The following is an 18,513-nucleotide window of genomic DNA, read 5'->3' as shown; positions in this document are numbered from 1 at the left end:
TTCTGGAGGAGCAAAGATAATGCTGTGTAAAGTTCAAAATACAGAAAACTTTTCCCCAAGTTGTTTGGTTCCCAGACCTGAATTCCCAGCAGCACTTTCCTCATAGCAGCTCCCCAGAAGATAGAGACTACTGCACAGCGCTGAACAGGAAACCGGAAGAACAACAGATTTCAGAGAATTGTGAGGCCTACTTTTCAGTCTTCAGTTACCGCTTCTCTTGAAAGCACTGTCCCCTTAAATCTCTCTCCAGCTGGACTCTCTCCAAATGTTGTAGCAATTACCTCCATGCTGCTTATCCCTTCAAGAAATTATCCAATACAGTTTTTTGTTTTATGGTTCTTGCCATCTTCTACTTCCCTCCCCATCACTGCAATTAACAGTAATTGTCAGGTAATTGAGAGGGCTAGGAATATATAATGCACAGAATAAAATGCATGTTTCTGTTCTTGAAGCTTGTGAGTTGACACGGGGTATGGGGAGCACAGAGACGATTCCATGGATTTCTTGTAAATTAGAGCAAGAACACCTTCCAATACCAGTCCTTTGCAGTGGCCATGCAGGGAGCAGCCCGTCCACGTGTTTTTCTAGTAAACACCGTCCCCTGGGGGCACAGTCAACATCTGCCCCCTCAGTTTGCAGTTCCTGCTGCAGACTCTGCTCTGACTTCCTCAGAGGGCATCCCTGGCCCTGTTTCCTTTCTGCAGAGGGTAGTGTGGCCACTCACCTAGTTTCAGACCACACTACTTTTTGATGACAATGATTAAACCATTTAAGGGACTTTCAAAAGTTCCACAGCCATGGTTACTCCTCTCCCAGACCTTTTGTCACTGAGATGGTTTTCCTTTCAGAAAAATCATGTTCAAACGGGTCCATCATAGCTAAGCAGCATTTACTGGAACACTTGCTAAGTGCTGGGCACTGCCTGAAATGTTTTACATGACGAAGTTATAATCCCAAATTTTCAGCCAAGGCAAATGAAAGTTAGGTTAAATAATTTGTTAAATAATTTGCACAAAGTTAAATAGTAAGTGGCTGAGCTGAGCCCCAGACTTAGGTCTGTCTTAATACAAAGGACGGACACTTAACCACTGTAGCGCTCTGCCTCCCAGGTCTATTAATACGCCAGTGATGGTCTAGGTGAAAAAAAATAAAAATATTACTCCCAATATCTTTTCTTCAAATGTAGAAGGCTTGGGATTTTTCTGCTTAAGTATGCACATGTAAAGACTCAAAGGGAAATACTGTTATTCTGTTTTCAAAATTTAAAAAAATGCAACATAAAGGAAAACATATTATAATAATACAGCTAAAACAGCAGTCACTAAAGCAAGTCTAATTTTGAGATTAATGCAACCCCAGATTTTTGGAGTGTTCACTGAGTAGAATGGGATTTGCTTATCTCCAATTCTCTTTTCCCCTTCCATCATTATTAAAATACTTTTTTTCTATTTGAAAGATTAGGCAACTGACATGTTGGAGTGATCCCAAATGTTCAATAAATGATTACACAAGAATTTATTTAGAATTATCTCAGAATTCTCTCTCTGAACTTTAAGTAATCTCTGCCAGCCTGTCTTCTTTCCTTGAGCATATTCCATTTATTTCATGTCTTTAGCACACCAATGGTGACTTTTATTTATAAATATGGGGAAGTTCGTTTGTTTCACCTTTTTATGTTAAAAATTATTTGCATTTCTTTAAAAAATAACTTTTAGCCCTGGCTGGTGTGGCTCAGTGGATTGAGCACTGGTCTGTGAACCAAAGGGTTCAATTCCCAGTCAGGGCACACGCCTGGGTTGTGGGCCAGGTCCCCAGTAGGGGGAGCACGAGGGGCAACCACACATTGATGTTTCTTTCTCCCTCCCTTCCTCTCTCTAAAAATAAGTAAAATCTTTTAAAAAATAATAACTTTTATTAGTGGCAGCTTCTTTTATTCATAGTTACATCCCAACAAGTACTGACAGATCAGGTTTCCTGTTAAACTTCCTATGAGTGTCTCTGAAAAGAGTCGCCAAAAACTCTTGGCAGCATTTAGAGAAAAATAAATGAGTGTTAGTAAGTATTACCTTGCCCCTCCTGAATGTGACATTCTCAACTTTCTGCTGGTCTCCTGCATAGTCTCACAACTGCTAATCTGTGACATGTTGATAAAGCAAGAGCTACAAAGATTAAAATATATATTCTACAAAGACATTCACAAATATGTGTAATAACTGTATTTACCCTCTGCTTTTTTTAAATGTCAAAAATGTTTAATTTTCACAATTTTGCTTCAATGTAAAGAGTTCCTCTGAGCTGCTAGCTTTGAGTCATTTGTTCACACGAATGTGTTGGGTGTCGGTGTGGGTGCTGCTGCCACACGGCCCCAGCCAGAAGGGGAGTCAGTGCGTGATAAACTCGGACAGGGTAGCCTGCAAATTCGAGACTGACTTTAGATCATTGGTTTATGGAATGGGGATTACTCAGATGGATCATCTGAGAGTTCACTCAGGAAGAAAGAGAGTGGAGCAGTTTATGCTAGTGACAACAGTATTTTGATCCAGGAGATGAGTATACTTTTCTGTTACCTGCCTAATTTTTAAAAATATGTAACTTTGCAAAAGTTGTCTAAGAAACTGTTTAAATTGTAATAAAGACTATATGGCTAATTTATACAATGTTTAAATCTGGAATAAGTGATTATTTGAAAATTAGTGCAGATAACCAATGTACAAACAGAATACTCATATATATCTTAGTAAAAACCTCTGCTTTAGAGTCAAAATTTGTCTAATGAACTCAAGAGTTAGGGTTTTAAAGGTTATACTAATTTTACCTCAGAATGATTTCTTTAGAGAACAGGACTTCCATTTTCCAGTTGTCAGTGCCTGGGTGCCCGAACATTCTCCTGACTCGGTGTTCTCCCTACTGGATCCTGTACAACCCACTCACGACTACAGCCCGACCCCTGCCCCAGATCACACATGGAAAAGGGGTGGAGTCTCCGAGGGAGGAGGGCCAGGGAGAGTGGATGTGGCTATTCTTAGAACTCTGGCCCTACAATGTACACAGCGCCTACCACTGGCTGTTCCTTTGTAATACGCCCCTGCCCTGTCATAGACCCAGGGGTCAATGTTGCCTCCAGAATGCCCTTTCTCAACTATGACCCTTTTTGACCCCACACCACTGTTGTCCACACTGGGAGGAATGGTGAGAAGATACTGTCTCAGGGTCTCTTCATTGCCGTTGATAGCTAATTATACCCAGCTAGTCAGATGTACATATTGAGTGCTGGCTGTTTACGGGACACAAAGATAAGATGCAGTTTCTGATCTCCAAGATTTATAATCAATCCAGTAGATAGCTGAAAGATCAGGAAGTGTTCACAAATAGTATACAACGTAAGGCAAACTGTATTATGAGACCAGAATATAGAATCTAACAGGAGCAGGTGTGGGAGGAGAGAGACGAGTTCAGTTGTAAACACTCTGTGTCTGTGGCGTCTGTCCACCTGAATGTGTGGCTTTAGAATCGGGGTATTTGTGCTGGAAGGAAGCCACAAATGTGGGGGTCATGGGGTACATGTGCTACTTTAAAGGTAAGAGTTTAGATGAGGTCACCCAGGAAGAGTGTGCAGGAGAACAGAGGCTTTTTTTGAAGGATGCCCTTTTCCCCATCTCTTTGGGGCAATAAGAAACTCATCTTTCAAGGTCTCCTTTGAAGGATGAGTAGGCACTAACGAGATGTAATGAATGGGAGGGGAATTCCAGACAGGTAGGTGGTATGTGGAAAGGTTTGTGTCAGAGGGGCCAGCACTTGTTCCAGTTGCTCAGTCTGGCTTAAGCACAGAGTTCATGAGGACAAGTAATGGAAGATGAGGCAGAGAGATAATCAAGGCCATGTTTGCCATGCCAGGGGTTTTGAACTTTACAGAATTTGGGTTACCACTGAAGAATTTCAACAGGTGACTGATGTGATCAGAACTGCATTTTGGAAAAACAGCACTCTAATGTGTTGAAGACAAATTTCAGGTGAGTGCAAACGGAGACAGAGAAACTAGATAGAAACTGGTTAGGAACCAGTTAGCAAGAAACCAGTTCCGAAGCAACAGTCCAAGTGACAGATCGGGAGTCAACAGGGTTTTTGTGGTGGTCAAGGGGAGAATATGCCATTTTTCAGAGGGGAGAAATTCGATTCACAACAGTAACTTTAGGGTGGCTCCTGTTAAATAACAGCCTCCTTTGATCTGCACCCCACTGACCAGTGTGGATATGCGAAGGCTGAGTGGGCTGAGTGGAGCTGCTCTTTGGGAAGGGGCTAGAGAGAAGTGCATTCGCTGTGCATAACTGTGAAAAGAATTTTGAATTCTCAAGAATAATTTAGAGGGAATGCAGTGAGACAGAACCATGAGAGAAGAAGGAGAAAAAAGTGATAAACTAGCAAGAAAACAGACTATTATGTGGGTTAAAGTAGCCAGTGGGGGGAAAAATCTCTGAGGTTGAGTTAACCAGAGGATTTCTAATAAGTGATGTCTCATGTTGGACTGTATTCCTGTAATGTAAACCCCACCTTCATTTCCCAAAGTTTCATGCAATGTTGAGCCTGTGGAATTCAAGAACGAGGGCTGATCACCACAGGTCAACTGCCACATTAGGTCAATGTAATTTGGAACAGGGCCGCTACGTCCTAGATTTGCAAGATTCATGCTTTGAGCACGGAGCCAGAGACAACCAGGAGCACATAGGTCTCCAGCCCCCACCCTCCATCCCTGGAATTCTCAGAAAGCTGGCAGAAGACTTCAAGCTGTCACTAAGACAGAATGAAGTTTCCAGTTGACTTTATTTTATATATATGATATTTTATACATATATGTATAAAACACATATTTATACCCATATGATATTTTACTTGATCTGACAAAATATATGAATTTATGTATAAATATATAAATATACATAAAATCTATTTTTTCTATTGTCAAGTAAAAACAATTATATAGTACTTAATACATATGTGGCCTATGTGTATACAAAATAATTTTTATTTTTCATGTCAAGTAAAAATGACATACCAGGAAGATGTGCCTTTTCTGTCCTGAGGTTTGTGGGCCGTCTGGCCCGTCACAGATCAGCACACCTTTCATGAAGCAGCGCTCCATGTACTCTTCACTTCGGTGAGTTCTCCCGCTCTAACCCTCCAATCTGATTTCCATCTCCATTGCTCCCACGGGCTTGTTCTCACCAAGATCACCTGTGTAAGCCCCGGAACTTGCAAGGCATTCTACGCTGCTGACTGCTCCTTCCTTGGTGCAACTCTGCTTTGCTACATGATTCTCCTTTGGTTTCTCTCTGGTGACACTCAGCCTCTGCTCTTCTCCACCCTCTCCATGAGTGACCCCATCCAAAGCCTCATCTTTAAATGCCACTCCTACCACACACGTGGTATGATTCATTGTGGTATGATTTAAAGCAGAATTCATACCACAGTAATTCGTGCTTTATTTCCAGCACAAATCCCACCCCATCCCCCATGATTCTAGACCCACACATTCAAATGGACGGGCACTTCCAAAACAATATATTTGCGACTACACTGATCTTCTTCACCCCAAATCTGCTCCTGCTCTATTCCCTATCCCATTTTGTGGCACCACTATCCACCCAGATGGCCCAGCCAGGAACTAAGTGGCACCCTAGGTTCCTCACTTTTGTTATTTCCTGCCCCCTACATCTAACCAGCAACTGAATTCTGCTGAGTACATTTCCTTAGTCTCTTCCCTGTCCGTTCCGATCTCTGCACACCTACGTAGCGTTCACAGTTCAAGCCTGCATCACTGTGTTCTTAGGTTCTTACAACAGTCTCCTAACTGTTCTTCCTGTGCCAGCATGGGCCTCACTGAGTCCATCCTTCCCTCGGTTGCACAAGTCATATCTTCAAAACCAAATTAAACACCATGTCACCCCTCCTCTTGACATCCTTTGATGCTGTCCATGACTTTCATAACTGAATCCACATTCCTTAGTTTACTCCCATTGTTCAGAACAGGCTCCTGTGATTCTCAGTACATCCAGCCTTTTTGCTCAGAAACCAAAAATTGTATGGACTTTTTGAAATGCATCTTAGCAATGCATGCCTTTGAGGTTCATATCAGCATAGAATTTGGCTGAGAGGTTACCAAACATGACAATTTGGTTGAAACCTAATTTCCAGTTTGGGTGTACCACAGTAACGCCACACAGCACTCATCTAGCTACGAGCTATCAATCATTCAGTCAATCACTCCTTCTAAGGTTTTGGGGAAAAGTTAAAAGTTAGAATAACTCAAAAGCATGAGTTAGAGCAAATTAAATATCCACATTGTGGGACTAATCGAAATAATCTAAATGTCCAACAGTTATTGAAATTGCTTAAATAAGATACGGTGGGTTACATATTGTGTGTGTGCTATCCTCCCCTTTTTGTAGAAAACAGTCACGCATGTCTGTAAATATTCATTAGAAAGGATCTAAAAGAATATATGCTAAAGGGTTGTCAGTAGTTCTGTGTGGGTGGGATTTTAGACATTCATTATGTTCTTTTGCTTATCTGTATACTCTGATTTTTCTTAATAATCATGCACTATTTTGTAAAAAGAGAAGGCCAATACTTAATTCATCAAAATTATCAATATTAGAAAAGAAGACAGATATTAACTCTTTACCAAATAGATGTTTTTACAGAAATACCTTAATCCTATGATTTTTTACTATTTTCTATAGCACCCTATTTCCTCAAACTAAAATGTCCTTCCTCTACCCCCAACACCATCTTTTGACATTTTTTAGCCTGGCATTTTCTCTGTTCTTCAAAAATCCAGTCACTTTCCTTGAGAAGCTTTTCTTGACCCCTTATCTGCTCTTGGTCAAGGGTTTGGGGTAAACTGGTGACAAGTTTGACTAGCTCACATGTAAAATCCATCTGACACCTATTTAAGAGCAGCCTGCAGACTAAGAAGAATTTTTACATTTGTAAGTGATAGGAAAAAAATCAAAGAATAAAATTAACAACACATGAAAAGTATATAAAATTAAAATTTTAGTCTATAAAGACATGCCCATTCATTCGTGTATCGTGTATGGCTGCTTTCACCCCAGAGCAGAGTTGAATAGCTGCGACAGAGGCCAAATGGCTCACAACATCTAAATTACTTGCTCTCTAGCTCTTTGCAGAAAAACGTGGCCAACACTAGTTTTAGATGATGAGGCTTCCTCAGTGCCCACACGGGACCCTATACCTGCCTCTCACTCAGTTCTTGCCACATCTCCTACAAGGGGTGATTTTCCTAGGATTCCCACTAGTATCAGGTGGAGAACACTTTCTAATTCAACTTGCTTGATCTCCTCACCACTGAGCAGAGTGCCTCATACACAGGAGGCACGTGATAAATAAATGCATGAGCATGACGTAATTGTGTAAGCTCCCTCCACTGGAATGTAAGGTACACGAGGCCAGCGGTTCTACCTCCTTTGTTGGCTGTGTATCCTTGGTATCCAGGAGTATCTGGGACAGGGTGAGTACTCAGAAAATATCTGAGCAAGTTAAGGGCATCAGTGTTGGCCTTATATTTCTGAGGTTTATAATTCTTAGGTCGTCTTAGTTTCTTATATCATGCTATTTGATGATTGACAGAAATAAAACTCTACCTCTTAAACCTCAAAGAAAAAGACAGTGTTAACTTTGTCATAAAAGGAGGTAGTTAAGAAGTATTTTTAAGAATATATCAATTTACCCCAGTCTTCATAGCATAGCAGTCTGTTGCTACCTCCTTCTTTCAGTCACTTGTAGCAGCTACAGCTGGGCAGGTATTAAATCAAGATCCTGCTGACACTGAGTTATTAAATACCTGTGGCGGCAGGGCCCTCGGAGCCAGCAAGTCTCAGCATCCTGGCCCCATTTCAAATCGGGATGAGGTATTCTTCAAGAGATTAATGTGCGCATGTAAATCATAGCCTAAACACTTCATCTGGTCTTGGACATCATCTCTCCCACTGAGCTGAAAGCTCTTTATAGAGGATGAACTAATTAGTGTTCATACTTGCTTGTCGAGTTCGCAGGAGCGGTGAACTAAGAATCTCTGCCCTGTGCTGAATAACACCTTCCACGTTTACAGGACTATCTTCTGAAATAACATTCTAGAAATGTTTTTCTGAATGCCCAGAGTACTCACTTACTATCTGATCACGTCATACTTGTCTTGCTGTAGGCTTTATAATATTTCGTTTTGTAGATTGAGTGTGAAGGTCCATAACTTTATTATATTTTGTGATGAACCTATTAAGTGCTTGCTGCTCTTTCCTTTCCTGAGCCCCAAAAGTTCCAGCAAGGCAGCCTTTTAAAGAGCAAAGGAAACAATATTTGTCTCCTAATCACTCCTGGTGAGAAGGCCTGGCCAGCCTCCCCAACCTGGCAGCTCCTCTTTTCCCTTCACTTTAGGTGGGGTTGCTGTACACTCCCTTTCTGGGATTCATGCATGGTGTTATCAACCACCCAGTTTATGAGCAACCACTTGCTCCTCTACCTCATTGTTATGGAGTTGGAAGCCATTCCCATTTAGAAGAGACTTGTCCTCATGTACACACAGGGGTCAGGGGAAAGGAAGGTCTGACTTGGTTCTCTGTTCTAAATTCACACACACACACACACACACACACACACACGTGCGCGCCTTTTAAAAACTTACATTTTAGCTTCTATTTCTTTGAACAACAATAATGGGCATGATTGTGAATGCTAGTGAAAACCATGAAAACAGTGCAGTCACTACGAAAGGAAACTGAAATCCCCACCATTGTTCTAAGAACGGGGCACCTTCAGGAGGCTCGATCAGAGACGCGAGGAGGAGCGCAGGCCATACAGTCAGAGACATCTGGTTTCACAAGCAACCTTGCCATCTCTGAAACTGGGTTTCCTCATCTGTAAAGTGGGATAGCAGCTTTTAGTGTTGTTGTGAAAAGTTCCTGGGACAACTTAGATAGTTCAGAAAATGTCAGTCACTCCGCACACAGCGTCAGGAGACAACCCAGCTCACAGACCTCTGAGACCCTCCTTAAGAAAAACGATCAGTTGTTCTTATTAAGAGAATGGCAGAACTAAAGAAACTCGTTTAGTCTGGGGCTCAGACTAAAAGAGACAAACTCAAGAACTATTTGGGAGTGTTCTGGTGAAAATCGAAGGTAATTTTAATTGAGGTAATCCAAAGCTTTGCATATGAAGCAAACAATGATTGAATGGGTGGCCCAGAGGGCTTACCAAGACCACTGTTCTACCCTGAAGAACACAAGGGAAACATTGCTAATCATGGTTACTACAAGGAGCTTTAGAAGAGATGTATAGGTTTTATAAACTGGAGTGAAGCATTAGACTGGAACAAAGGTGATCTCTAAGAGGTCTGTCTCACCTGAATTCAGATCTTTCTTGAGTGCGAGGGGCTGGGGTAGAGTGATACTCTGAGATCACAGACATGTAAGTCCTTCTCCCTGGCTGTGTGTCGTGGCTGTTGACATCACCACTATGTGTATAGTGCACAAAGGGCTGAGACCCATCGGGCTAGGCTTTGTCCCAGGAGAGCTCAAAGCGAGAATCTTGAGCATCAGCCACTTGGTATCTCCGAATTCAGGGGGCCTACCTTCCAGGCATGCCCCTAGCACTCACTTCCTGTTTACTCAAGAACTTTCTAACTTTGAATGTTTCTTGTTCCAGAAATAGTTGATTTTAATTATAAATGACCGCACTGACCTATCAGCCTTATGGGAATGTGAGGGTGTCAGCTCACCCTCACATTGATGTTAGGTCCTGGGCCTAATATTGGTGCCTCCAGGATGCTAATGATTGTTCAGGGTCTTTCCTGGGTTTTTATCTCACTGCCAAGAAGACTTTAAAGAAAGTTTCTGTTTCCAGACCTTTAGAAAGAGCTCTGATCAAATATTCTTGGAAAAAACAAAGAAAGGCAAATGCTAAGGACCCAAGCCCTTTTTGGGTGAAAATGTAATATTTTTAATATTTAACAACGTTACATACACACCTGAAAATGTATCAACTAACAAAAAATATTAGTTTGTTTAAAAAACAAAAAACTTCAATCCAAATTTATTGGGATTACAAAAATAACAGCACATTTCATTAACTCATTACAGCTCAGTTGTCAACACATCCAAAGATATGAAGACTATCTTTAAATAAACTGCTTCCAGCCAATACACATCTCATGACATAAAAAAGAAGTTTATTTTCATATTTACAGAAGAAACATGCTGACCGTTTCTTAAAATTCTCTTCAAATTCTCTCTTGGAATTAATGGGTGAGGCTATTTTTAAAGTCAGAGAACATTGCAAATTGAAGAAGGTATTTTAGAAACATCTCACAATGCATTTTATTTAATACCAGTGAATAATTGGGCATCCTCTTCTAAAGACTGTTTTTATCGCAGGGCATCTGGAAGTTCCACCTACAAAAATAAGGGATTTTCTTTCAATAAAAACAATACAAATAGTCAAGTGAGAACAAGTGTCGGGTGTGTCTCTAGCAGAATTATCTGAGAGGAACTCACAGACAGATTGATTCTTGCAGCATAGTATTCAAATTTTATACGACAAGTTGGGCTTGAAACCGCTTGCAATTCTGTGATCAAATTTGTCACAAGTGATCCATCTTTTTTGGAATGCAGATTATACCCCCTGATGTTTTAACTAAGGAGATCGGGATTTTTATGTGTTAAGAGTGTCTTTAAATGGGCCCGGCCCTTAAAGGACCTAAGAATGGTGCGCAGGCACATCTTTCAAACGCTAATCTACTCACTAAGGGCCTGCTCCTGGTATCACAAACTTGGTACGCTTGTTCTTCCATATTCAAATATTAAAATAGTAATACGCATTTGGGGAGGCGAGTTAGGTGCCACTGTGCAATGGGGGACCGACCCCTTTTGCCAGGGCCTGCCCGTGGGGAACTTACCCGCCTCAGCTGTCTCAGGCTGCTCCCCCGAATCGCTTCCATGAGGTTGTCGTGGGCTGAGCGCTGCGGGGTGGAAGGCCGGGAGCTGTCTTCCGTTTTCTTCTCTTGCACTGACCTCAAGGAATTTTTTATTTCCTTTAGGATATTGTTTGGCTGTTTCTTAACCTTTTTCCCTTTTTTCTTTTTCTGTCCATTTTGTAAGGCCAGCTGGGCGCTCTCCTGCTGTTTGATGACTTCGGCGATGTTTCGGGTGATGAGCTTTTTCTGGGGAAGCGGAGGCGGCGGGGGCGGCGGGGGTGGCGGGGGCGGCAGCCTTTGCGCCGGGGGCGGGGGCGGAGGAGGAGGGGGTGGAGAGGGGGGGCGGCTCCTCACACTTTGGACTTTCTTGGGGAGTTTGGGCGATGACCAGGGAGACTGCCTGGGAGATGCGTAAGGCGAAGAGCCGGGCGTTCCTCTTTGCCAGACTGTGGTCCTGAGATTGGATCCTCCATCGTACCCCTCTTGCTGCCTTTGCTCCTGCATCCGCTTCTGCCTCTGCTTATCCATATTTCGCGTCAAGAGGCTCGTCATGCTCATTCTGGGTCCTGGGAGCTCGAAGTGGTAGCCCAGCCTCAGCAGCGTGGTGTTCTCCTTCAGCAGCTTGACGATCTCCATCTCCACCTGGCTGCCCATGATGTGCCTCTGGTTGTGGAAGCGCAGCTCCGTGAGCACCGTGTTGTGCTGCAGAGCTCTCATGATGGCCAGGATGCCCTTGCCCGTGACGAAGTTGGACTCGATGTTGACGTTGGTGATGTGCTCGTTGACTTTGAGCATTTCGGCGATGGCCAGGGCCGCGCTGTCGTCGGCGTGTGTGTTGGCCAGGCTGAAGGTCTTCACCACTGTGTTGTCCTTGAGGGCCTCGGCGAAGCGGGTGAGGGTCTGCGATGTGATGTTCTCGATGTTGTTCAGGTTGACTTCTGTGGTGTCTGGGTCGTTGTTCTTAATCTTCTCTAAGGCGTCCTCAATCACTGTAGGGTTCCCGGAACGGTGAGTGGCAGCCGGCGACTCTGTGTTCCTTCCGCTGTGGCCATTGGTCAAGTTTATATTTTCTATTTGACTTTTAAATGTCTTTGGCCCAGAGCTGTTGGAATTGACACTATCATAATTTACATTTCCATTAATTTCTTTCTCGTCTTCGATTGCGCTTTCCTCTTCGTAGCTGTCCTCCTCGTCCTCCTCTTCCTCGTCCTCGTCCTCCTCCTCCTCCTCTTCCTCCTCCTGCTCCTCTTCAGTGTACACCTCCTCGGAAACCTCACTGTTACTTTCAGTAAAGATAAGCTCTTCCTCACTCTCCTCTTTGTCTTCTTCTGCTACCTAAAGAGCATGGAATCATCATTAACTTTGTCATTCCTAAGCACGTTTTTAAAATTTACAAAAGTAACATGGCTTCACAATATATGCATATATCACATCATTATGTTGTACACATAAAAGTAATACATTGTTACATGTCACTTATATCTCAGTAAATAAAAAAAGTAACACATGGCAAGTAATAGAAAAAATATAATGAGAAAAGTTAATCTCCTGGGTGGCCAAGGTTAACATTTCATTGCGTACCTTCCAACAGCTTTTTCTACAAACATTTCTTTTGTTCCTGCAGAATAAATATTCAGAATTCAATTTATCAAATTAAAATATACTATCATTTTGCCACTTTGAACATATAATTTGGAACCTATTTGGGAAACCCTTGATACATTTTTTATTCTTTTAATTAGCTACTCTGAACTACTCGACTCCCAGTCTACTTACAAACTGGCATTCAAACCTCCCTTCTGGAATCACCCCTCACTCCTCTGTCTTTGCTTAGTTCTCCATCCCAAACAAAGAATGGCAACAAAACACACAACAGGTTAATGAGTTCTCTCTCTCTCTTTTTTAATTTACTATTGGAGGGGGAGGAAGGGAGAAAGAGAGGGAGAGAAACATCAATGTGTGAGAGATACATCGATCAGTCTTCCCAACAGGGGACCTGGCCTACAACCCAGGCATGTGCCCTGACTGGGAATCCAACCTGCAACCCTTTGGTTCACAGGCCAGTGCTCAGTCCACTGAGTCACACCAGCCAGGGTGGTTCCCTTTCTTAATGTTCAAAACTTTTCCCCAAACGTCTGTTACAGCAGATGTGGCAGGAGCCAGGTGGTCTCCGCCCTGCCTGTGTCAGTATAGACAGAGGCAGGGGTGTCATCTGCTTCTCCAACTTCTGTCTTCCTCTAAGGTAGAGCCTGGCACACGTTCTGGGAGACCCCACACCAGCTGTGCGCTGCTGCTGTCCCTGTCCTGATCTGGGAGAGGAGGCCCAGCGGGCAGGGCTGCCATCAGGGCAGCAGGAGAAAAACATTTGGGTCACCCTTTTTAGCAAATCAACTTGAAATCTCATGCTAGTGCAGGGTTAACTGAGACGGACTACAGAAGACAGTAGGAAAGGTAATCACCCTTGGCTCTTGCTCACCTCTACCTGTAATGAGGAACAGCAGAGAGCAGTAGAAAATCTTGAAGCGAGCCTTTGCCTCAGCCTGATGGTCTTAAATTATTTACCATGTATCAATTATGAACGACTTTCAAGCAAACACAAATTCATTCTATCTTTGTCTTTCTTGTTTATAAGACTCTGTACTAAGAAGTCCAGTGGACGCCTTCTCTGTTTTTCTTGCTACCCTTTCTGGTTAAAAAAAGAAGAAGAAGAAATTGGAAATTGCTGACCGAGCTAAATTTTCTCATGTCCCTCCCCTGTACCCCAAGCCTTGATTCTTCCCTCTACATTGGCAACTTTTTATTTATTTATTTTTTTACCCTGAGGGCCCCGGCTGCCTGAGGCATGTGGAATGAGCCTTGGATAACACCGTGCTTGTCTCCAGGTTTGTTTGCCCAGTTGCTATCACAAAATAGCCTCCAGTTATCCACTTGTTTGGAGTGGCAGGCACCAAGTGATGGCCTGGGCAAGGGGTCAGCCACACCAGGGATGGCTTGTCCAGTCTTAATTTACTCCCTTTTTCAAGATCAGGAGAAGATAAACACGTGTGTGTGTGTGTGTGTGTGTGTGTGTAGCTGTTTCCATATTTGCAGGAAGGCCTGTCTCAAAATTCAAGGTATATTTAGCCCTTGGTGCCACCCTTAAATTTTATCCACTTTGGTTTTTGAGAGAGAGGTAGGGGGAAGAAAGAAAGAGAGAGAGAAAAAAAAACATGGATGTGACAGAGAAACAGCAGTTGGTTTCCTCCCTTACACATGCCCAACCGGCTGTAGAATCCACAAGCTAGGTATCGAACCCAACTGGGGATCGAACCCACAACCTTTTGGCATATGGAATGATGCCCCAACCAACTGCACCACCCAGCTAGGGCTATCCATGTATGTTTTTAAAGAACTTTAGGCTTTATCTGCAAGAAAGGTTTTCCAAAAAAAACATACTTTATTCTAGAAACCCTTCCTTGACATCCCCTGAAATCATCCTTGGGATTCATTCCCATGGAATTGTACTTCCCTTAAATAGTGTCAATTGTAATGAGTTTGTTGTTTTCCCAAAAGACTGTTAGCAGGGTAAAGACAGTGCTCAGCAGATAGCAGGGGGAAATAAATATTTGTTTCCTGAATGGATGTAAAATGATATTGGCTAATGGCCCCCGAGTCAGGACTGGGCCTAGGAGAGAAATACTGATGGGTCAGGGTAGGGGTAGGGTGACCAACTGTCCAGTTTGCCTGGGATTGAAAACTATTTATTTGAGAAAGCAGGATATTTAGTTTTAAAATCTAGATAGTCCTGGACAACCTGTGATGGTTGGTCACCCTCAGTGGGGGAACATCTGGAAGAAGAAGAACAGTTATAGCCTCCAAAAAGGGAGAAAGGTGTCTAGAGAGGGGAGGTAGGAGGATGCAAAAAACAATCTTTGCCTACTTTCTAAATTATTCCCAGTCTCCTATGTGCCGCTGCTCTTGAGTTACCCCTGACCCTGGTGAGAAGGGGGTGGGAAGGTGGGGGTATGGAGAGGCAGGGATGTGTGCGATGCTTAGAGAATTAATAACACAATAGGAGAGTGGTGGCCGATGCTTTCTCTCGGGCACTTCCCTGGCATCATGACACAAACAGGGAGGCAAAAGGCTTGGTCCCCAGTTCTGTTCTGGATCTACCCATAAAGAGCTGATTGACTTTAGACAAGCCACCTCTGCGGGAGGTGGAAGGGTGTCAGAGAAACTCCGGTGTTGTTGAGTGGGTCTCAAACTGTAGTGTGGTCATAATCACACGCAGGGCTGTGAGACCACAGAATGTGGGGCCCGCTCCCAGGGTCCCTAATGCAGCAGGGCTGAGGGAGCGCAGAATTAGCAGTTCTGAGAAGTTCCCAGACGATGCTGCTGGTCAGGCTCCCACATTCTGAGAATTGTGGTCTTTGTGCCAACAGAGCTTGGTTTGAATTTCAGGTTACTTTTAAATTGATCTCAAATGCATTTTTAAACCTCTCTTAGTGTGAGTTCTCATGCGCAGAAGATGAGAGTTCAGTGATATAATGTGAGTGAACTCATTGGCACCTATGCCTGAGAGCCAGCAGATACTCAAGCCAGGGAAGCAAGAGCCTTGGTCGCCAAGACCCCCTGAGGTTACTTAGTGTAGCATAACTTTTTGTGAATCCAGGGGGCAGAGGCTGTCATTCAACAGGAGTTGAACATGATTTTCATAAGCTTTTCCAGAGCCAGTAGCCTAATAACAAAGACCCCCTCTCCTTCTCACCATCTGTACTGTGCTACTCCTTGCTAACACTGCCACTGCCGTCCCCCAGCCACCCACCCATCAGCTGCTTTGAGCCATTTCCTGTGGTGGGAATGGATTTACACCCTCCACCAGCAAGCAAGCTCCTGCTCAGCACTCCTTGTGGCTGCAGAGACAGCTGGCCAGCTGGGAAATGGCAGTGGGAGAAAAATTAGCCGAGAAAGGAATCAAAGTTCATCAACATGGCAGCCTCTCTAATTGAGTTGATAAGCCATGGGCAGAGTTCAGCCAGGCCTTTGGCAGGATTGGGTGGGTTCCCTTAACAGCTACAACAGGCTGTGCCCTTGTTTCCTACCAATCTCAAGACATTATGACATTAAAATGCTTTTGTTCGGTTATTGCTACGACAGCTGTCTGTCCTCAGTCTTCTGAGTCAATTTTAATCTTTTTATTAAGGAAATTATCTAGTAACTGTATTAAAAGTGTCTTATTTTATGTATTTTGACACGCATTCTCACTACGGGGCGGGGGGGGGGAGGCCTCTAAAAGTCATGGCTGTGGGGGAACTGACCTTAATCCCCACCTGTTGTGTGTGTCCTTCCTTATCACCTTCCCCTCCAGCCCTTCCACGCAGGCGGCCACCGTGGCCTTGGCAGACCCTGGCCTGACCCCAGTGACCCTTCCTGGGTGATTGACATGGACAAAGCTCACACACATCTTGCTGCAAATGTGGCCCACATCCCATCATCAAGATCATCTAACAGCGCCTAGATTAGTGCCGTGGAAGCCTTACCGTTGGCTGCAGGCCATTTGGGTTTTAGATGATTCCCATGGAGCACAGAGGTTTTAATCTGTTGCTCCTGATCTCTGTTCTTCCAGAAATTCAGAAATTGATTATATTAACATGCTATTGTCATTGCTATTTTCCCAGAGCATAGTCTTTTGAACTCCTTCTGTTAATGATTCATTTGGCAAATTTTAAAAAAACTGTTTACTGGGCAGAGGACACAAGCTTAGTAGACCTGTGCTCTAATATAAGTATTGCATTTCCTGGCCTCAGAATCAGTACCGTAACGGAGAGAGAAATCCTAGAGGCCACCGGCTCAGGTGTGCTTAACACAGGCCCTCGGGCGGGCTCCGGATGCGTGTCGCCATTTTGCAGCCCCACGTAAAGTTTGTGTATGTAGGTACAAGCACGCGTGCGTTTTCTTAAGGAAAGCATCCATAACTTACCAAAATCTCAAAAGGGTTTTGACTGATGCACACACGAAAACCACTGGCTCCCCCTCCCTCAGTGGACAGATGGGAAAGAAAACCCTGCAGAAGTGACTATCTTTTCAAGGTCTAACAACTTAGGGGCAGAGAAGGGACTAGAAATAAGGTCCCCTGGCTCTCAGTCCCATGTACTTTCCTAGCACCCCACACTTCTTGGTGTTGGGAAGAAAGAAGTCTTTTTACCGTAGCCACTATCACGGTCACAGCACCCAGAGCGCCCACCTTTTTCTTTATAAAAGAAAATACATGTACTTATATATATATTCTCAGAAACAGATACTATGCCACATTCCCCAACTTATAATTCAAATTAAACTCACATTTGGCAAAATATCCAAACCTATGCTTTGCTTGTGAATTATTTTCCCCTTGAAGATTCCACCTTTAGCGGTTACAGAACCCTCGCCAATCATCTGGAATATTATGATCCACGGGGTGACCATAGATATTACAGGGCTATTTCAACCTGAGACATTTTTCAGTAGCAGGTTACAAGAAAAGTGCTGAGGACTGCAAAGTTAGAGAAAACAGTTTCCTAGGTTTGGGGTGGGGTGGTGGGAGCTGGGAGCAGCCAAGGAAAAGTCCCAAAAGCCTACCTTTCCACACTCCCCCAGCCTCTCCTTCTCCAGGAGTTTTTGGGACTCCTTCTCCCAATAGGCCATCAGTGCCTCTCTGCTGAATGTCCCCGTGGGGGTTTTCTCGGTCAGACTCTTTTGTCTTAGCCCCACAGGAAGGCTGCGATCAGGTTCAATGTCTTCCAACTCCCTCTCTAGCTCCTTCAGCTCCTCAGCTGATAGGGAAGCAAGGAGTTCGTCCTCATCGATGGATTCATATTTGCTAAGTCCTCTCCTGTAGCCGAAGGTAGACATGGCCCCTGCTTTGTCAGACACACAAGGAGCTTGAAGAACCAGGCATTCAAGGCAGCCAGAGGCAGGCAGGGAGGCGAGGTGGCAGACTGGTCAGCAACTGGTGCTCGGAGTGGCTGTGATAGCCTTTTAAGAGTGGTGATACAGGGCTGTGACAATGCAGTGAGAGGTGAAAGCATGGGCTGTTTTAAGCATCAGACGTCAGCTAGACATTTGAACACAAAGAATGTCACATCGGTGGTGGATGGAGGTCTCAACCAGTGGGGATTATTCACACACTGGCCAGGGACAGATTTAGCTGAGTCCGATAGCTTGTGAGGACAGGCAGAGAGTGTTTCAGATAGGGAGCAACACAGTTTTTACTTTATATTCAAACAACGGCGGTGGGGGGGGAGTAACAATTTATTTTGAAAATGACTTGCTCCCACCACTGGGGCCATGAAAAGATTTATTATAATCTTAGAGATTGAGAAATGACTATGCATCATCACTCTCTGAGTAGTTATTCCATATGTTCTCCTAAAAACACATTGTGGGTGGCATGCACGGGAACAGATAGGTATAATAACAGAGCCCTTCAGATTTTTTTTTTTTGTATTTTATAGTTTACAAAGCACTTGAATACAACTTTCCTAATCATAGTAAGTCCTGTGAGATGCCTC

The 18,513-nt window shown here is 43.7% G+C and overlaps 1 protein-coding gene across 1 annotated transcript; it reads right to left on the bottom strand.

Annotated features, from left to right (window-relative positions):
* Positions 1 to 10,222: 10,222 nt before the first annotated feature.
* LMOD2 (leiomodin 2) lies at positions 10,223 to 17,990 on the bottom strand. Its single transcript, XM_045191105.3, has 3 exons — positions 17,582 to 17,990; positions 10,967 to 12,319; positions 10,223 to 10,463 (listed from the first exon to the last, which is right to left on the bottom strand). The coding sequence occupies exons 1-3, from the start codon at positions 17,852 to 17,854 to the stop codon at positions 10,437 to 10,439; spliced, it is 1,653 nt and encodes a 550-aa protein (XP_045047040.2). The 5' UTR covers positions 17,855 to 17,990; the 3' UTR covers positions 10,223 to 10,436.
* Positions 17,991 to 18,513: the final 523 nt, after the last annotated feature.

This window comes from Desmodus rotundus, chromosome 6 (assembly GCF_022682495.2).
Source record: "Desmodus rotundus isolate HL8 chromosome 6, HLdesRot8A.1, whole genome shotgun sequence".
Taxonomy (NCBI): domain Eukaryota; kingdom Metazoa; phylum Chordata; class Mammalia; order Chiroptera; family Phyllostomidae; genus Desmodus; species Desmodus rotundus.
This window is presented reverse-complemented; position numbering and strand designations above follow the sequence as displayed.